This window comes from Neolamprologus brichardi, chromosome 2, assembly GCF_056152115.1.
Source record: "Neolamprologus brichardi isolate AB-2024 chromosome 2, ASM5615211v1, whole genome shotgun sequence".
Lineage (NCBI taxonomy): Eukaryota > Metazoa > Chordata > Actinopteri > Cichliformes > Cichlidae > Neolamprologus > Neolamprologus brichardi.
In genome coordinates, this window is record NC_142105.1 from 28,667,138 (window position 1) to 28,686,759 (window position 19,622).

The 19,622-nt window shown below is 38.5% G+C and overlaps 1 protein-coding gene across 1 annotated transcript in view; it reads right to left on the reverse strand.

Annotated features, from left to right (window-relative positions):
* Positions 1 to 2,281: 2,281 nt before the first annotated feature.
* Positions 2,282 to 19,622, reverse strand: part of pcdh11 (protocadherin 11) — a 131,612-nt gene continuing 114,271 nt past the window's right edge. The window contains exon 7 of the mRNA XM_006781343.3: positions 2,282 to 4,797. Coding sequence (XP_006781406.1) covers positions 4,343 to 4,797 — 455 coding nt within the window. The 3' untranslated portion in view covers positions 2,282 to 4,342. The remainder of the gene's footprint in view (positions 4,798 to 19,622) is intronic.

The window sequence follows — 19,622 nt, forward strand, 5'->3', positions numbered from 1 at the left end:
AGTTTAGATTTATGTGAATCATCTTCTCAGACAGCATGCTGAGGTGTGAACTCTTTTCAGAGAACAAAGCTGTAAAATATGTAATGTAAAATAATAACACTGGTCTTTTACACTAATGCTACTTTAGCAAGTATCTGTTGTGTTTTTACTGTCAAAACCAAATCATTGCATGTCTTCTCTACCTGTCTACTCTTCGTGCGTCATAAGTTGAATTATTTCCTCAGAAGTGCTAATTTGCAGAAGTGAAAAAAAAGGTGACATGTCACTTCCCATTTGATCGATCGTCTATCATTAGCTTGTATTTGTCATAATTGGAATATGATGACAGTATGCTCCCATGTTGCTTCGCTGATACTCCACTGCTCTTAGAAAACCTTATCAAACAATAATTAACAGTGAAGGACAAACATGATCCATTAATTCTTCAAGGACTCAATATTTAATGGCTCAAGTAAAATTCAATGACAGGAAAAATCATTTCACCATGTAAGTTAATTTTTTTCATAGATTTAAGTGGGATATCTTACAAAGGCATAACAACACAGACTGTATAGCTTTAACTAAGAAATACAGATTCGCGGGCAAGCACTGAAGCCTTCTCTCAACGCAAACTTGACCTGACTCACTGATGACTAATTTACAAGCATATACTTAAGTCTTATATCGTATTTTGATATAGTTTTTTTTACAAGATACATTAGTGTACATAAAATACTCTGGCAATGTACATGCCAGTATACACGCCCACCCACGCATACATGCAAGGAAATACACGCTCTCTCATTTACACACGTACAACATCACCTGTTAACACTTTCAAACACACCCTCATTGATATTATATATCAATTTACATCACAACTGAGATTGTCATCTCCTCAGTTCTCACTTTTTTCCCTTTTGCAGTTTTTATGAACAGTGATTTGTAGTATTGAAGTAGGCTTTAGTATTTACCATGTGTGTCTTTCCAGTTTGTGACCCTTATTACTAGTTCTTAGGGGTACTGCTATGTACAGCTTAAATTCCGGTTTACCTGACAGTATAGATGTATAGATAGATTTGTGTGCACGTAGGCGTAAGTGGTATGCACACGTCACAAGGATTGACCATGTACACGGTGTAACATTGGTTTGTTCCATAAGACAGACAAACGTGTAAAGCAGTAAACATCAATACTGACATCAATTCTAATGACTGATGCATGAACCACGTAGTCAAGTGTCAAAAGGCCTTGTGGAAGTTCAAACAGTTCATGCAGTTTATGACACAGCTTGACATGTTAATCATGAAACACATTTCGAATAGAAATAGTCTTAAAATAAAAAGGAATCCTCATCTTTATGTATAGCGTCGTCTCTACATCTATTGTTAGGGCGTAAGAAATTTAAAAAACTCAAAAGTAATAGCGAGAGCAGAATCATGCAAAGTCGACATTTAGTCTTTCCACTTGATGTTTTTTAACGGATGAAAATTTTTGACACAGAGAGAGTACTTACTTAAAAAAAAACCCAGGACATTCATATGGTATGTACTTTGTTCTGAAAATAAATAAAACACCACTTTGACCCGTGAGAGGACATAAGATATAACAAAATGAATGCAGGCACACAACAATAATAAAAGAAAATCATATTTTTGCCAAAAGCAACATCCCGCTGGTGTACATTCATGCAGTTGCTATAGTATTCCCTCTAAAAGTAGTATTTCATGTAGTCTTTAATGGATCTGCTGCAATATTACAGTACATAGGAGTTATGTAGGCAGAGTAAGTCAAAACACAGGGTACAGGTAGTATTGTGCTCACGTTGCATGTGTGACTGGGCAGTGTATTTTAAACAATCACATTTTTATTACAGTGTAACAGTGTGTTAACTCATACATGTTCTCTTAGATACACTCTTTTCATGATATGAGAACAGTGCAGATTACCATATTTAGAAACAAGCTGATATTACCTATACTTATTGAATTAATTAATGGGTACATTTCTTAAAAACCTAATTCTTATTTTGGAAAAATTTTACTAAGAATTTTCTTTTTACCCTTCACATAGCTGTAGACAGAACTTGAAAAGACTTTTAATGATTTTGTGACAGGTTTTGGATTACACGCTGTGATGGCAGATATGAAGTGCTGGATCTGTATTTGGCAGAGATAAAATTCCAATTTTCAGTGACATCATGATGTATGTTCCTTTTGATATGTGCTCCTTTTGATTAAAAATGCATTGTTCATATCATTGTGTGATGCCCCCCCACCCCCACCCCCCCCTCCCGCACTCCTACACCAACACCAGTGGAATCATATAAAATGAAAATGATAGAGTAAAGAAATTGAAAGTATTAGTAAATAGGTCGAAATTGGATTCCCAAACAGGGCAATTTCCATCAGTGGATATTTATAGGAGGATTTAACTTTTGAATGTGATTCATTTTCATAATTGACTAAGGTGAAATTGAATTGTCCCTTCTTTTTTTATTTTTAGTCCTTGACGCCGTTCCTTTAAGTGATCGTTTCACAAAGTCTCTGATAAATCCCCTTTATAAGGATAAGAGCTCTGATCTGAGAGAATAGGTGTGGCAACTAATAGCATACTAACACAATTTGCCTTGCACCCTCCCTTGAGAATACCGTGTTGCATTATAGATTTAGGCCTGTTCCCAATTTGCAAGGTGGTACTGCAAAATGAATCACATGAATCATATACCTGATGATGTAGACACCTGGCTTGGATGTTACAGGCAAGAAAAATGGATATCAGCAAAGTCACTTATTGCTGTAGCAATAGATTATACTGCACCCAATCTGTTACAGCAGGAAGTTAGTCTGAAGTAGTTATTATCATCAGTACAATTTGCACACACCGGCAGTGATGTAGTGTGTTTATCGAACCTTGTGAGCGACAGCCTGCAGGGAGGGCCTTTCAAATAGTACCAATGCCTATTCTTATGATAACTGCCAAAATAACATTAACATCAATAATTCAGCTAGACTCAAAGCCCTGAAGAAATTTTTGCTCCCTGGTCTATTATTCCAGTGTCAACACATTGTAAAAACTGATAATAGAAACTTTGCAGTGTAACTTAGTGAAATGAAAACAAAGTAGTAATTAATAGCAGGAACACAAGTGTTAAAATACAGTGGGAATAAAGGAAGTGTTAAGCTGCTTTTGCTGTGTTATTGTCACCTTTACACTTCGTCTTCACACGCAGAGCATGTTTTAGGAAAAGCAATAGATTTAATCCAAACCTCCAAACCACAATGAGGGTCACTACAGAGATCACACATCAAAGTAATTAGACTGAGAATTTCATAATTGGCTCCAGAGCTGTTACCATTTGAATGTTTCTCAGCAGCAAAATGAGAGAAATAGAAACAAAAAGGAAGAAAACAGAGACGACATTTCCAAAGCGCATCTGTCTGCTCCTTTCAAGGCTAAGCTACTGCGACAATGCTAAGTGTGAACATTTTCTTAATAGAGTTGGCAGGCATAGAGCAATCACCACATGTGAAAAAAACAAAACAAAAAACGTATGCGTATGTGCAAGGCTTTGTGTTTGTGGGGGTTTTTTTATGCATTGGTCCAGGGTGAGAATGTAGAATGCAAAAGACGAAGATGCAGCACTGTCTACTATTGGCCCAGTTATGCTTTGTAGACATTTTTTATCCTTCTGCAGCCCCTTGACCAAAATAGTCTTCTAAAACATGTCCAGACAAGACAAAAGAAACATGTTCCACCACCAAAAAGGTTTGTGCCATGTGCTTTACAAAGCAATACTTCACTAAAACATCAACAGAAAAAAAAAAACAAAACAAAAAAAAAACATCCACTCAAGAGTTTGTAATTAGCATTTAGCCCAATTTAGCTCACAAAACACAAAGTACTGCATTTGCTTTTGCTTCTGTGCAGGGAAATTGTCTTTTGGAATGCACTTACACAAAGCTAAACCCAAGGAGCTGAAGGTGTACACTGGCCTTTTTTATCGCTAAGCAAACTTCACCAAACAGAAAGCAAAATTATCCTTTTTTTGTGATGGATCTACTTTGGCATATAACCATTTATTTATTATACATGTGTCTTCTATGTTACGACTTGCTTGCTCCTTCCTCGCTTGTCAGACTGGTTTCACATGATTTCTTTTTTTAACATCATCATAATTATCTCCAATCCATTCTCGGATATCTTAATTAGTGAAACTGAGCTTGAGCTGGTTATTGAGCTGGTCAAGTTATTCCAATTATGCATACCCCACAAATACGCATACATACTAATCTAATAGTTGTAGGCCATCTTTGGATGGAGTCACGTGTATGCTAAGCCAATGAAGATCCGTCTTTTACTATTACAACTGGTTCTCATGTAAGAAAGAGCTGCCCCCCCCACCAGTCTGCTGCCCGGGAGAGGAGAAGCTTGCCAGGGGAATGACCTTGATGGGGTCCTCCTTCTTACTGCAGTGTCTATCCAGGGTGTTGTAGAACTGTGGACGATTGATCCCTTTGTCCAGTTCATCTTTTTTGGGCACAGACCTGCCCAATGTATGGCGGCCATCCATGACCCCCATGCTGCCCATGTTAGCTTTTATTCCCCGGGCACAGCTCTGCTGGAAACCAAAAGAGGGGAGGGCAGCAGTGATGGCAGTAGTGGTAGGGGTGGAGATGGGGCTGTTGCTGCCAGGACCCTGGAACTGGGCCAGGGCTGGGGGCATCCAGCAGCTGTCAGAGTGGCCTAGTATTAGACACTCCTGGGTACAGGTCTCAGAGGCCTCAGCCAAGGCTTTCTGCAGGTTTACCTCGATGGCTGTAAAAAAGCAGACAAAGAAAGAAGGGAAAAAAACAAAACAAAACAAAGTTAAAACAACAGGTCAGAACATACAGAGAACTGGAAAACAACAATTTTGCTGTGGTGATGTAAAAGGGCTGAATGAACTCATGAATCATAATGCAAATAAAAGAAAGTTGTCCCCTTATCAGTGGTTGACCCACAAAATGTCAGCCTTTTAGTGAAATGAAAGTCAGTGATAAATGTTTCATTTCATCTTGTAATGAGAAAAACACCAGCAGAGCATTTAATTTCCATTGGTATTCCCACGACTCTGTCTGTTTACCTACAATATGCACTGAATTCCCTGTAGCTTAATTAGTTAGAAAAAAATGTCTTGCTGTTTGTGTCTTGGATTGGCTTTACTGTATTCAATTTTTAATGAACATCTTAACAAAATACTGTTTATTTTAATCACTGTCAATGTGCCACTCCTTAGACTCCTTTGATCTTTTAGAATCCAAAATAAATCTGGTCAAATAAGCTGTGAAAAAGATACGAATCATTCCAGAATCTTATTCAGGTAAAATTCATGCTCATTGTGCCAAGAATTAGGCTGCACGCTTGGAAAAATTAGGGGAAAAAAAACAAAAAACCTGAAAACTCAATGAAGAGGCAAACGGGCAAGGCTAAGCACTCAGACTATCTCATCTTATTATCCCAGAACTGACATCACATGTGGAATGAGTCTGGGATGAGACCTCAGAATTGAGCCTCTGCAATAAAGTCTGTCATGCCAGATAATTAGAATGTAAAACAGTATGCACCAAGGCAACCAGAAGCCTGCAGTGTTATGGTTCCTAGGCCATGCAAAGGCAAGAGGGGTCCTCATTCAGACATCACATCTCTCCTCTAGGCCTCAGCTTCAAGCTGTCATGTAGAAATTATTTAGTGTATTTGCATAAGTAAGAATGCTTTAAATAATTAAGGCGTCTTAGACCCTAGTATGCTTGAAAGACTATTTCTTCTACGCGCAATTCTTCATAGTCTATGTGAGTCTCTTTCCCAGACATCTCCCTATCACCTTGTTTATTGTTTTATGGCTTTTTATGAATGAAAGTGAATATCGTGATTACCGTCTAGTAGTAATATGAATTGTCTTGATTGCTGCGTAACGGCACGGCGAACATGATTTTTGTATATCGTTGCTACCCTACACTGAATACCACGACGTCAACTTTAATTATAAGAGTAGCGACTGAAAATGAATCACCTGGTATAAATTGTAAGGATATATTTGGAGTATCCACGTGGAGTCAAATCTGTCCTCTCCATATTGAACTGAAGCCGTGAAGCGGGAGTGTATAAATCCCCTGGGCGGTAAATGTGTCACCTTTCAAAGGGTCACTAACTTCATTAAGGGAAAAATGGATGCTGCTTTCTCATTCTCTGAGCTAGGACAATGGGGCCAAGCCAAGTCTCGGCCGTGCGCTGATTCAATCTTTCTCCAAGTGTTTTCTCCTGTTGGTAATGCCTTTTTAGGTTGCTGATGTTTTTGATTAGGTAATGTAATTAGCATAAATGCCCTATTACCCACACAGACACACAGAAAATGTTGCCTTGGCCTGGATATTTTTCCTTCCTCCTCAGATTCTATTTAAAGGTGACGCTTTTACAAATGAAAGGTACGTTTTCCCTCTATGACTTTACACAGACTGAACTCATCGCATTTCTATGTCAACAGCCTTCAATGCCTACAAATTTTATATGAAATATTTACCGACCCGCCTCTCTCAACGACATGGGCTTGTACTATTTTCTATTCCGGTGGGGTAGTTTGGATAGGCGGCGGCGGGTTCGGGAGGGTGGGCACACGGTATGAGTGATGTCGCTGACAGCTCTTGCTGCCTTCGTCAGCTAGAGGTATGCCGCAGCCTGCTTGTGATGCCGCTGTCTTTTGTATTCAGGGGGAACAATTGTACCCCACGGAGCTTTTGGGAGAAATCACACATCACTGATGCCACAGATCCCCTGATGCTGTGAACATACTTTTCTACATTCCCTTCAAGGAAATTTGAATGGCAGACAAGTGGGGATAATAGCAAACAATGAGTTGTAATAGAAGTGAGATCAGACGTAGTGTTCTCGTTTAAGATGATTTACTTTTACTGAGTAGCATGCGCTTGAAAAATAACTCTGATAACTGTTTATTCTGTTAATTTAACATTTAATAAAAGCAATTACTGTAAATAATTGTTTCCTTCCCAAATTAAATACTGTTCGCTATATGGCCTGTTTGATGGTCTAGGTGATCTATTCTGCATTTTTAGACAGTGTGTCACACATTCGGGAGTATGCATACCAGCGGTACCTTTCAGCATTCTTGTTCTGCAACATCAACACATCCTGTGGCCAGCCACAGATCGAAAACTGCTGCATTCACCTTCAGCTGACCTTCCATTTGGTGTGGTCAAACATTTACAGCTTGTATAAATATTGAACATGTGTAAGAGAAAGGTGTGAGGATGCTGGATGGTGTGCAAACCATTCCCAAAATGTTTTTTCTGGGGCTGAATGAAAATATAGAACAAATAACATCCCGCAATTTGACTTTAAACAAGGTGGGGTTGATATAATGCAAATGCCTCTCACTAATGGGAGTACTTGCAATCTTTTAATTAAAAATATAATGGGGTCGAAGACAATGCCTGGAATGTGTGCAGCATTTTACAACTTGGTCCAATAACTTTACACAACTTTGTGAGGTATACTATGTTTGCTCAGACTTTTAAGTTGTGTAATTTATGTTTTGTTAGCTGAAAAAAATAACATCAGCACTGATATCACATGAAGATGTTTTTCACTCTGCTTGGTCCAGTACACCAACAAAAGCAATTAAAAGCTGCATAAACCCATTTTGGAGGCAGACATAACAAAGTGTCTAACTGTGTTATAGCATACAGATACACGCTGATAATAATCTTCCTTTAAGTGTAGTTTTAATCTTATCCCATGAAACAAATTCATGTTCTCTTAGCCATTCAGGCTATTCCCACATCACTTTTCACATCACATGTCAGTTCATACCACATAATGCTTGGCTAACGGCTAGTTTGGCATATGCTCTTATAAAAAATGAGCAGCCAACTCACATTTTGCCATTTTTATGTAATGAATAGAACAGCTTCTGCTAACTCTAACTCTTAAATTACTGTGGGCAAATCCTTTCTGTTGGCACGTAACCAGCATTAGTTATTTTCACTGGACGAGCTGACCAGTCAGAGTGTGCTTATTCGTTAATCATTACTTTCATTTTTTTTGCTTAATGATGTTGTTTGGCAAACTCAAATAAATTGGTAATTTCACAACTGCCTTTCGCCCACTTTGCAATCCAAGAGCCTAGAAGAAGTCAGGCAGCCCTCTTGAACTTACACTCACGCACTACAGCTGGTGACACAGGATGCCATTTAAGTTGATGAGGGCTTAGTGCTTCGGATTGCATTCAGATTCACTTCATTTTTTTTTCATGACCATAAACTTCATCAGAACATGCATGTTCTAACAGGCAGAAACACAAATGGACACACACATACATAGCTAGGATAAATTTAAGCAGCTTATTGGGCCTTTTCAGTACAATAGCATGAGATATTTAACATGACAGTTGATGATATTTACCGACAAAGCTTGTTACATCTTGATGAGCTTCACATTAAGGTCTGCACACATATCACGATTCAACTCATTATTTCAGCATGCACAAACTCATTATTGCTAATTAAAAGGATAATTGCATGCATCTAGGACATTAAATTCTTCCAACAGCCATCAAGAAGGTGGACTAGGCCTGTGACTCATCCTACAGAGTTAATTGGTTCAGTCTTTGCAATTCTTTTGCAAGAAACTTGCATGCATCTATGCATCAAACACATTTACTCTCAAATGAAAGCCATATTATATATTTTTGAAATAATGCATGTGTCATTTAGTAAAATTATTTTTAACAGAAAGACTATAGAAGTTATTTATAGTACAAAACTTTATTAATGCAGAAACATTCATAAAAATTATTTAATATAAACACATCTTTCTCCACCTCAAACAATCTGATTATTAAATGGTGATGTATTGATGCTCATAGCACTATTTCACACTCCAGGCCTGTACTGCATTGACTGAGGATCTTGTTTTCAACAAGCTGCTGTGCCATGTTGTTGTGCTTTTTATCAAATATACATAAATCCTCAAAAAAACTGTTAAATTGTTATCCAACCCATCTATATTCTTGGTTCATTTATACCACACCTTTAAGCTAAGCTTTTAAATTCCCATGATGCACAAAACAGCCCCCGGGCTCACAGTCTTCCACTAATATTTTATTGCTTTTAAAAGCATAAATCACTACCTGGCCACAATTTTCAGATATTTCAGAAAAAAAAGCTTAAGGTCACACTTTCAGGAGCAATAATTTCAAAGTATATAACAACATATTAATTTGCACCATGTGTTTAGGATCTGTCTGTCTTGCTGCACAGTCGCAGTTTTCTCCATTTTCAACATCTCTGCCCTTCCATATAATAGAGTTGAATACGATTCCATCCAAAACGTGTAAAAGATATTGCCAGTGTTATATTTATAGTCAAAAAATGCCACTGTAGCTATGGATTTGCTGATACTAATTTAACCTCACTGACATTTCATTTTTCATCTGCATTTATGTAGAGTTACAACAGCTTCAGTCAATTTGACACCAACAGGAATAACAGTGCCAAAAGATGCAAGAGCCTTTTAAAATGAAGTCTGCGACTTTTATCAAAAGTTATCAAACCAGGTAATACAGTTATCAAGAGTGCAGGCTGAGTGTTATTATACATTATATGTTCTTGTTTGTTAGATAAGAAATGAGAAAGAAACTGGGAAAAGAAAAGAAACAAGATACACTCTGTACAAGCACGTGTCTTGTCTCTGGAGGGAGACCAACACACAGAAATAGAAGAATATGAAAGATTATTTCAAACAAATAGAATCTCAGTAGAAATAATTGGGTTTGTAATTACTAAGACTTTATCACTTCACTCGGCCTTGTGCCCACTCCAAATCTACAATCTGGATAAGCAAATGGATGGTCATTAATAATAATAGCGCTATTAAAACCCCTTGGTGTTGCACTGAAAAGAGGGATGCCATTACTTTCATCGCAGCTCTGGCAATCGTCATTTGAAGGAGAGACAACTGTCTAATTTTCACAGCATCACAAAAACAAGACGGCATTTCAACATCTTCCTTCCTTTCTCGGGGCTTACATTTTTGATGCTCGTCTTATAGTTTGATGATGTCTACTGATGTGTGAACTCCTGTTGTACTCAAAAGCTTTAAGCTGAGACTGATTTCTGAAGAGATGGAAATGATATGACAACATCTGTGACTTCACTGGAAAGGGCCAACATTTATCTGAATCAGTCTGAAAATGAACTTTGTAAGCTTCAAATGCTGTTTGATTTTTTTTCTACTTTTATCAGGAGGAGATACATTAAAATCCCTGGTGAAGATGACATTGTTAGGCATTTTCTACACTAAAAATTTTCGATTTCCAAAATTCATGCACCAAAATGGTCAAAATATTTTGACCAATAAAACGATTCCAGTATTACAACAACGTGTTTTTTTACAGGGATCCATCACAAAGAGAATAAAGAATGTTTAGCGGAGCTAGAGTTTAGCAAGAAGTTAGCTTGCTAGTTTCCCTCTAAAGATGACATATCACAATGTGACTGAAGTATTTCTGAAAAAAATAAACACACAGCAGTGCAATAGCTTTGGGCATAGAAAAGACAGAAGGCTAAGGAGCACTGAGGTTTAGAGTGTTAATAAAGTCGAGCTACCTGACGCATGATAACCTGCCATGTGGTGGCTAGCTACAGTGCTACGATTATGCTAGTACAAACGCATGAGTACAAGGAAAATGTAGAACTCAAGATTAGACCATCCACAACATGAGGTTAGTAATTAACACGTTGGACTGTGGTTTGAATTACTTGCTATCACAAAGTCTTGATTCTTAATGTCATCCTCACATGTTAGTTGGCCCAAAAGTTTAAATATTTAATATCTGGGACATGCCGAGGGTTTTCTCTGGCAAGTTTGACCACTGATTGATTACTTTGGTGCCCCCAAAGGCCCACATTTTGGAAATAGGGCTGATACATCATTATTTCATGAACTGATAAACAGACTGTCCTTGCAGCCAAAGGGATGGCTGTAGAAGTAATTAAAGCATTCCTTTGTGGCAGTAGAAAAATGACATGTGTTTTGAACTTGAGAGTTTGTCCAAATTAACTCTGAAGAGGCTCTCCAATCCAGCTACTTCTGTCGTGTAAAAAAAGCTAGGATGAGGTAAACAGTTTGTAGGGGCCTCTTTGGAATTAATTTAAACATGGATTTATGGTATTATGTTAAAACACACATTGGGATTAGCACCTGCCTTGTTTGGTCATCCTCAACAGGCATTAGAACCCCTGAGAACTTTGACTTGTGTGACAAGCTCAGTGTGGATTTTTCCACTGAAATACATTATTTAGGGCAATTCTCTGTTGCAAAAGATACAAAGCCAGATATAAGAAGTGGCAGAGTAATTGTTGGCCCTTTTTACTTCTTAAAACAAATAGTGCCAGATGTAATGAATGGCCTTTTTTCTAAAGGAGACAATGTGATGCAGATAAGAAGGGAGCAAGGTTGCCCATATATACTCTAGACTAATTACTTTTGATGCATTTACGGAGACATTCCTGACAACGGTGAGTCTCTGAGCCACATACGTATTTATCAGCACTTGTGGGACCTATACAGTTCCTTGCCTGTAATCCATCTAGCCTTGTCTTCTCTCGACCCCTTTTGCTTTCCTAGTGTTTGACCCATTGTAACTGAAAGTAATTGCAGGCAGAAAACAACATCTAATGATTACTTTATCTGGGAGTCTGAGAGAGAGTGAAAAGTCACAGACAGGTACTTGCAACAAAAGGAGGAGGCCTTTTTGTTCCCGACACACAATTTCAGACAACAAAGAATATTATTGACTTGGCAGAGATTAGAACACCAAAACAAATAACAAAGCACAGAGAGAGGACAAAGTGCACAAAGAGAGAAAGGATCTCTTGAACAACCAAGTGCCAAACACTTGCTTCTTTCTTTTTGTTGCCATTGATTAAAAGTATGTTGTAGGTAGAAACACCCATTTCTCCACTGAGAACGTACAAAACAGAGAGAATGTACAGACTTAATTTAATGCAAATTCCTTTATCTCCAAGTCACCTTTGTTGCAAGGAACAAGAAAAACCCTCAAATTTTCTATTTCGCCCAGCATAAAGCGTTTGCTAAAAAAGCAAGCCCCGACATCAACAACCACGACTGTGTGATTTCCATCAACAGAGAGCACAGTCGGGAAGGTAGAACACAGAAACAGTTTTCTTTCACTTGACTTTTTGTGTGTGACATTGGTTGATTACATCTCCTTCATTATGTCTGGACCACTATTGGGCCTTCCCACCCGAGGACAAGATGCCGGTGTCACCATCAACACAATCAGGCCTGGCCAAATACTCAGCATGGGCCAGATAGATGAGAGGTGCAAACACCATAACAATCTGCAATCAGCGCTCATCAACACAATGACACACAGAGGTGGAGGCACAGAGTTTCTATGGGGGGTAGAAACACAAGACATGCTGATGTAGGTACACACACACACTCTGATGCTTTCATTTGAAAATCTTCTACAAGGGTAGCAATTCATTTTCTTTTTCTTCTTTTTTGTAAACCTCTATGCTGCGAAGGCACTGGATGAAAGTGCAGATATACTGTACAGGTGTGCTGTTACCAACAAAAAAGCAATACATAAATGTATATTTATAAGACTAAAAAAATTGGATCTACCTTAAAATTCATTGCTCGTGGATGAATGTCTGAACATTTCCATATTGTGGAGATAATTTGAGAACTGGGAAGTGGAAATAAAGCGTGTAAAATGAAAAGGAAGTAAAAAAAAAAAACATTACTGGAGAATTAAGACAGAAAGAAAAACAGGCTGATTAAGTGGGACATAACAAAGCACTCTGATATTTGCAAAAAGATTGGATTGTTCCAGCAGGAATACTATCTAAACAATCATGATTTTTAGGAAATTACTTTGATCTAAAAATGAAAATGCCACTCATGACACTCTTAGCTTTCGTTTTAAAATCAAATCGGAAGCTGATTTGAAGCATAACCAGGTCCTCAGAATCAAATCTATTATGTAAGAACTGGATATTTTCTGAAAATAGCTAATAACTATGAGACCCCTGATTCACATGATGGAAAAAAAAAAAAAAAAAAACCCCGACTAGACAGACAAACTGTACAGCAGCCACCGACGTGCTACCTCCTGTGTCGTGTAACAAGCAAATTCATCACACTGACCCATTGCCCCCAATTATTATGGAAAACAAGAATGAATCAAATTAACATTGAAGAAGCTCTCCAGTCCAGTAGCCTGTCTGTATAGCCGATGGATTCAACGACAGGAGAAGAGAGGGTAATAAACACGGTGCAACTGTATATGCTATATATCTTGCAGTCATTGATGATTAGCTCTGTTTTCCCTTAGCCATACATTACGGTTATTGCCTTCATGGCCGAGCAGATAGGAAGCGGATACAAAGACATTGTGAAGCCCATCTTTCAACTGATAACTGGCAGGCTGAAAACCACTCAGCACCACGGGCTGCATGTTTTCAGTGCTTGAGTAATCTGGACATGCTGAAAATTGTAATCTCTTATATGACAAAGGTGAGAGGAGGAGGACCTGATGTTTTTGTTGTGCTCTGCCAGGATGTCGGTTTATTGTACAGTGAGGTATTTTTGAGGGGAAATCATTCAGTCTGTTATCAAAAATGAGTCTCTCTTCAGGAGTCAGCAGCCAAAGTCCTGGTGTTTTGTCCTAATAGGCAATAGTGAAAATGTGTAATCTGTTTAAGGTGTCAGTATCAGAGGCAGACACTCGTGCTGCCCTTTTCTCCTGCCTTTTCACTCTCCAGCTTTAAAATATTTTGCAGACAGCTTAAGCATGAATGGAGGCTGTATACAGCGTTAGCGACAGTCATTTGTGATGAGCAAACTTGCATTTGCAGTATCAGTGTGTATGGTAGCATGGTAACGGTTTTAATATGAAGGGCAGACTCTCCCCAAATCCCCCTGAGCATGTACACTTTAAAGGTTTTCCTTTTCCGAAGCACCACAGACCCTCCTCCGGGGACAACTATTAATTTTTCACTGGAACCTCCCCTGAATAATGAATTCTGTCCTATTTATACGCTGTGATAAGTCCACTGAATGTCTAAAAAGGGGTTATCGTGAAAAGGGTAAGGCTTTCAGAGAAAGACCTGTTCCTGCTTAACATGTTTAATTCATCCGCATCGCCATGTTCTTGAAAGCAGGAGAAAAGTCATATAATGTATCACTGGCAAACATGAAAGCAGACACAAACGGCACATTCAATAAATCACGGCTTTACTTTTACTGTTTTGATGTTGACTGTCACAATCCTCCACCCAAACACCAGTCGCTGAAAGTTCAGATATATGCTTTTTACTCCTCCAGGCCCTGGCTGACAGATATGCTCTCGCTAAAATCACAGAGGTACTCAGTGGCTTGTGTTAATGTTTCTGTCACAACGCACTTTATTTGGGGTGTGCTGAGTGCAGACATTGTCAACTAACGCTCACAACAGAGAGAGCGACAGCCACAGATAGACATGCGGAGGGGCAGAGCGCGTGGAGAATGGCAGTTGCTGAAACACAAGCAAAAGAGGTGTAAAGTTAAGTCCATAAATAATTCAATAAAAACTAGAACATGACTTCAAAATCTGAAAAAAAAGAACAACCTAAAATACTTTTGATACTTAAAATAACTGTTTCTGTCGTGACTTTCTTACTCCAGGATAGAAAAATGCTTAATTTTGTTGCTAAACTATTCATTACAGTCTCACTGTCAGATCAAATAACCATAAAAGAAAGTGTTTCAATTAATTGACATTAGAGACACAATTAAAGGTATTATAAGTTGCTACTGACACAAATTAACATAATAACAGTGTATAGTTGGAGTCAACATATAGCAGTGTGCAAAAGTCTTGAGCTATCCTTTCTTTATATCTCGCTTTCAAGGAGCCGGGCTTTGTTGTGTTTTCTTTAACTGTTCTTATGCAATAGTTCTCCAGATGGATGCTTTTTCACTTATTCTGATATTCAGCAGAGATGGACACGTCAGGCTGCTCTGCAAGCTAAGTTAACTAAGATAACATCAAAGTAAACAGAAACAATAATATGATGCTATTACAATATAATGTTACAGATAAGCAGCATTTAGTTTTGTAGCTTTGCATTTAATTGATATTATCAGCTCACCGCAGACTTGCTTTAATTCTCGTTTTCCTCTTTACTTTTTCCTTTTTTCACTCCTAGCAGGGTAATGATGCCAATCCTTTTCATTGGTTGGCATCATTTGTAATGGGAGTGAGTGCAGTCAGGTGGGGCCCCCTTATGGAGAAATTTTGGTTTAGCAGTGGCAGCACACGGGCAATCCATTGCCAGTCTGTGGGGAGCTTTAGACTGCCTGTCTACCTGCAGAGAACGTCTGTTGCCTGATGGGAGCAGAGAGAAAAATATGTGGTACCACAGGTTTGTGGGCTACTTGTACTTGTGCTGTTGCTGGTCCATCAACCAGTCACGGAGAAGAGTCAAATTACATAATTTCAAAAAGCTGTACTTTTCATATTGTATTTGGTTTTTTATCTTTGATGTTTTTTGTGCTTCTCCCATTCCTGTTGAACTCTGCCGTCACTTCCTTTCTGTCCCACATGCACATGTCAACCAATCAGTATTCAACTGACGCATAGTGTCATCCTTGTTGAGCACTGTGCATTTGGGGTTTTAGTGGACTGCAGGGGATCACATTAGTGGTGATAGATTATAGACCTTCTGTAGGCAAATATCTCCACAAATGGATACAACTGCAATAGTATAACTTAGAATCAGACAGTTCAGGTCTCTCTGACTTTCATTACAAACTTTGCACATTGCCACTGCTAAAGTTTAAGGTTTGTGAGCCCTTGGGGGCTTCCAACTGGCCGGAAGATGCGTGCCTTACTTGATGGCACGTGGCGCCTCTGGGAACACTACTAATCTATGAATTGCCCTCCACATTACTGTAAGCAGACAGAGAATGAAACAAAAGTCAGAAAGCAATGTCCTCCAAGAAGCCTAGAGAACTGTTCCCGAAGACTTCTTAAAGAAATTATAAGAAAGCATGCCTAAGAGAATTCGGGCTGTGAGGGATAAAGGTGATCACACTAGATATTGACTTTAAAGCTCTTTAGAGTAGTACAGGCCCTATGCCTTATGTAAAGTAGGTTCACTGATTGTATTCTGTCTGCAATGATGAAGGCAGTCCTCCAGTGGCTACAGCTTTCCTGTTTTAGTCCTGTGTGCTAACTTGAAGATATTAACACGCCACACCTTTGATTTTTCATTCACTCAGGACACTATCCCCTTTGTATTAAAAAATGTCCATAAAGAGGGTAGAAAAAATGGTAATGCAAGTACGTTATGTCGGCTCTACCCTGCATTCTGTATCTGCTATATCGTTTACATGTGTTAGCACACTTAAAGAATTAGATTGAAAGTACAGGTAGTTTGCCACAGAAAGTCTAAAGTCTTGGATGTCACTAACATGTCCGTATGTTTATGGAATTATTAAAGTAATTGCCAGCAACCCCCGGCTCATCGATACAGTCACTCCGGCTACACTGACATCACTATAGCCGTCTCTATTTGGGGCTTTATTCTAAGATACTGTGTCTGCTTGTGGGCATGCACGTATCTGTGCATGTGTGAGAGCGAAACAGAAACAGGCTCTCTCTTTGTAATTCAGTGTGTGAAGGCACCAATACCTATCTCTATGATAATTTCCTATTCACTATGAGCAAAGACAGCAACACTGATACAATTCATTTCCCCTTTATTAACTGGTGCGGAAATGTTGGACCCAGCAGAAGTGACTTCTGAATTCTTTTGGGGCTGTAGGGTGGTCGAGTTTGTTTTACGGCTGGGAAGAGAAAGCTGCTCATACAGGGTGGCTGATCTTAGGGGTCCAGCATACATAATAGTGTATCTGCCAGACAGAATTTTAGTCTTCACTGAACATTTAGTGGCCTCTCGAATCTACATGATACCTTGAGCGAAAGTGTAGCAGTTCCAAAAGTACACATGCTTTTTCAAAAGAAAAAAAAAAAATGAAACTGCCCAGTTGTTTCTATAAATCTTTCACAAAGTTTCGGTATCATTTGTGGTGTTTACATTCCCTGGTTAAGTTTCATGTGCGACATCCAGAGGCAAGTCCAGTCAATCACAGTGACATTCAATTCACTAGAATTGATGACTTGCCATTTTTATCTAGCGCTGATGTCCTTTTTATTTGTCTTCATCCCTGACTTGTCCTCTCTCCACTCTGACATTGCTAATTATTTCAAACTATCAGGTAGACAGCTTCATTTTCAATTAAATCTCATCTTCTCCGTTGACCTTGGAGTGGAAAACAGGGTTGCACTCGCAGCCCTGAATAGTTCCTCTGGAAGTTATGGGTGTCATTTAAGATTTAAATTCAATTTGAGCTTGACTTCAATGAACACACAGTGAGACAGAAGTGTGGTCAGTATATGTATTCCAGTAACACACTTAATGTGATAATCGAGAGGGACCCAATTAAAGCTTCAAGGCATAACTGGCTACTCCAACACACCCTGGGACAGCTAGCAAGGACAGATTTACCGCCATACGCTGCTAATCTAGCTGTCTAGTAAGGGGTATGAATCTTAATGCACCGATGTTAAGATGACATACATGACATGGTAGTTTATGCTCACAGTATTAGCAAGAATGTAAATGTAGGTTTACCAACAGAACGGTCACTTGCATCAAACTCATACTAACTGAAATATATACAGTACATATGTATTATTGAAAAGAAATGTAATTAATTTTAAATCTGCAAAAATAGCTACATGCAGTTGTAGAGCCTGCTGAGAAAAAAGAAAGAAATGAAAAACAGAGACTAAACGGAGGGCACCATGTATGTAAGAAAAACAATTACGTGATATTGACAGCTAGTGCAATCAAACGCTCCCCTGCCAGACTCAATGAGGTGCCAATCAACTGAGTGTCTCTGTGTCGTGTTATTGCTGCTACTGCTGCCTTTCATTTTAGAGTCAGAGGAGATTCTGGCGTAGTGAATCATCAGTCGATACCTCAGAGCTGACGGTTAATGCTGATTGATGACACTCAATCCCTTAAACCAACTCCCCAGCATACCCGGCTCTCATCTGTAATAAACAGTAAGGCTAGCAATAATAATAATAATAATAACAATAATAATAATAATAATAATAATAATAATAATAATAATAATAATAATAATAATAATAATAATAATAATAATAACAATCAAGTAGTATTGAGATAAAAGTATAGACGTAGTGATATAAGTCTTGTTTTAATTAATACTCTACCCAACTTACCCCCCCCCCCATTTTAATGACTTTATTGTTGCTTTTTTTCCAGAAATGGGTTCCTCGGCGAATATTTACAAAAGGTCATCCATGATTAATTCAAGCTATAATTATAAAGATTATTAAAACAAAAGACGAAACACCGGGTGCTTTCTCCTCATTGTCCAATGAAATACCGTGAATTCAAATGCCATCAATAGAATGGCATTAGCCAACACAATGTGCAGACGCTGAAGAACGGCTTAGTACACACATGCAATTAAAGTGATTCTATCAAATCTGACATTTCTATCATCATAACACTCTACCTTGCACTCCTTTTGCCTTCACCTGTGGTGACTTGCTCATGACTAGAATAATAGAACAAGACCACTCCTCGACAGAGAAAAAGATAATTTCTATTTAATGTGAATTTGTGTGAAACATGACGATAGGAGCCTGTAATAGGCACTTTCTAACCCAGAAATGTCAAGCAGAAGGAGGAACATTGCAACAAAACATAGGTATGAAATGGAATTGGTCAGGACTGTCACCCCTAGAAAGAACATAAAGTGATTCTCTCACTGTTCTACGGTCTTTGTCTCTACTCTGTCTGTCTGTCTCGATTTCGTGCTATTTGCGCTTCTCTGCCTTCTTCTTGCAGTTTATTGTCGGGACAATTTCAGGTAGTCTGATTTATTAAATCTCGCTTTGGAAAAGGCAACTTTCTGTGCTCGTCTGGATACAGTCTAAAAATATATCTTATGCTCAACCTCATCCAAACATGATCTACTATAGCAAGGAACAATTCTTGCATTTATTTCTTTCAGTTCTCTCCAACGCTGACTTTTTGTGGTACCTTTCAGTCAACACCATCCAATATAAAATATAACAAACTCAACGCTTTACTAATTTGCAAGCATGTCACCCAAATAATGTCTAATTTGAAATTCAGTACGGAAATTTATTCACACTTATTATTTTACCATTTACCAAAAGTTTGTTTCTTTAAGAAGCAAAACGAATACACAGCGTTCTATAATATTGGTAAAGATTAAAACAAGCTGCCTGCACAGTGCTTTGAGACTGCAAGTGATGTGGGCTCGCATCCCCTTGATTCCAGTCGCCCTTTCATTCATATGTGCTTATAAAGAGCAAGGTTGCCCAATTATCATTTAAAGTGGTTAACATGCCCCAGCTGGCATTTCTTTCCATTTTCATCAAAACTATTATTCATTGTCATTATCAAACATGTTGAGAGCCCTCGTTGGAGTTGGCTGGCTATATT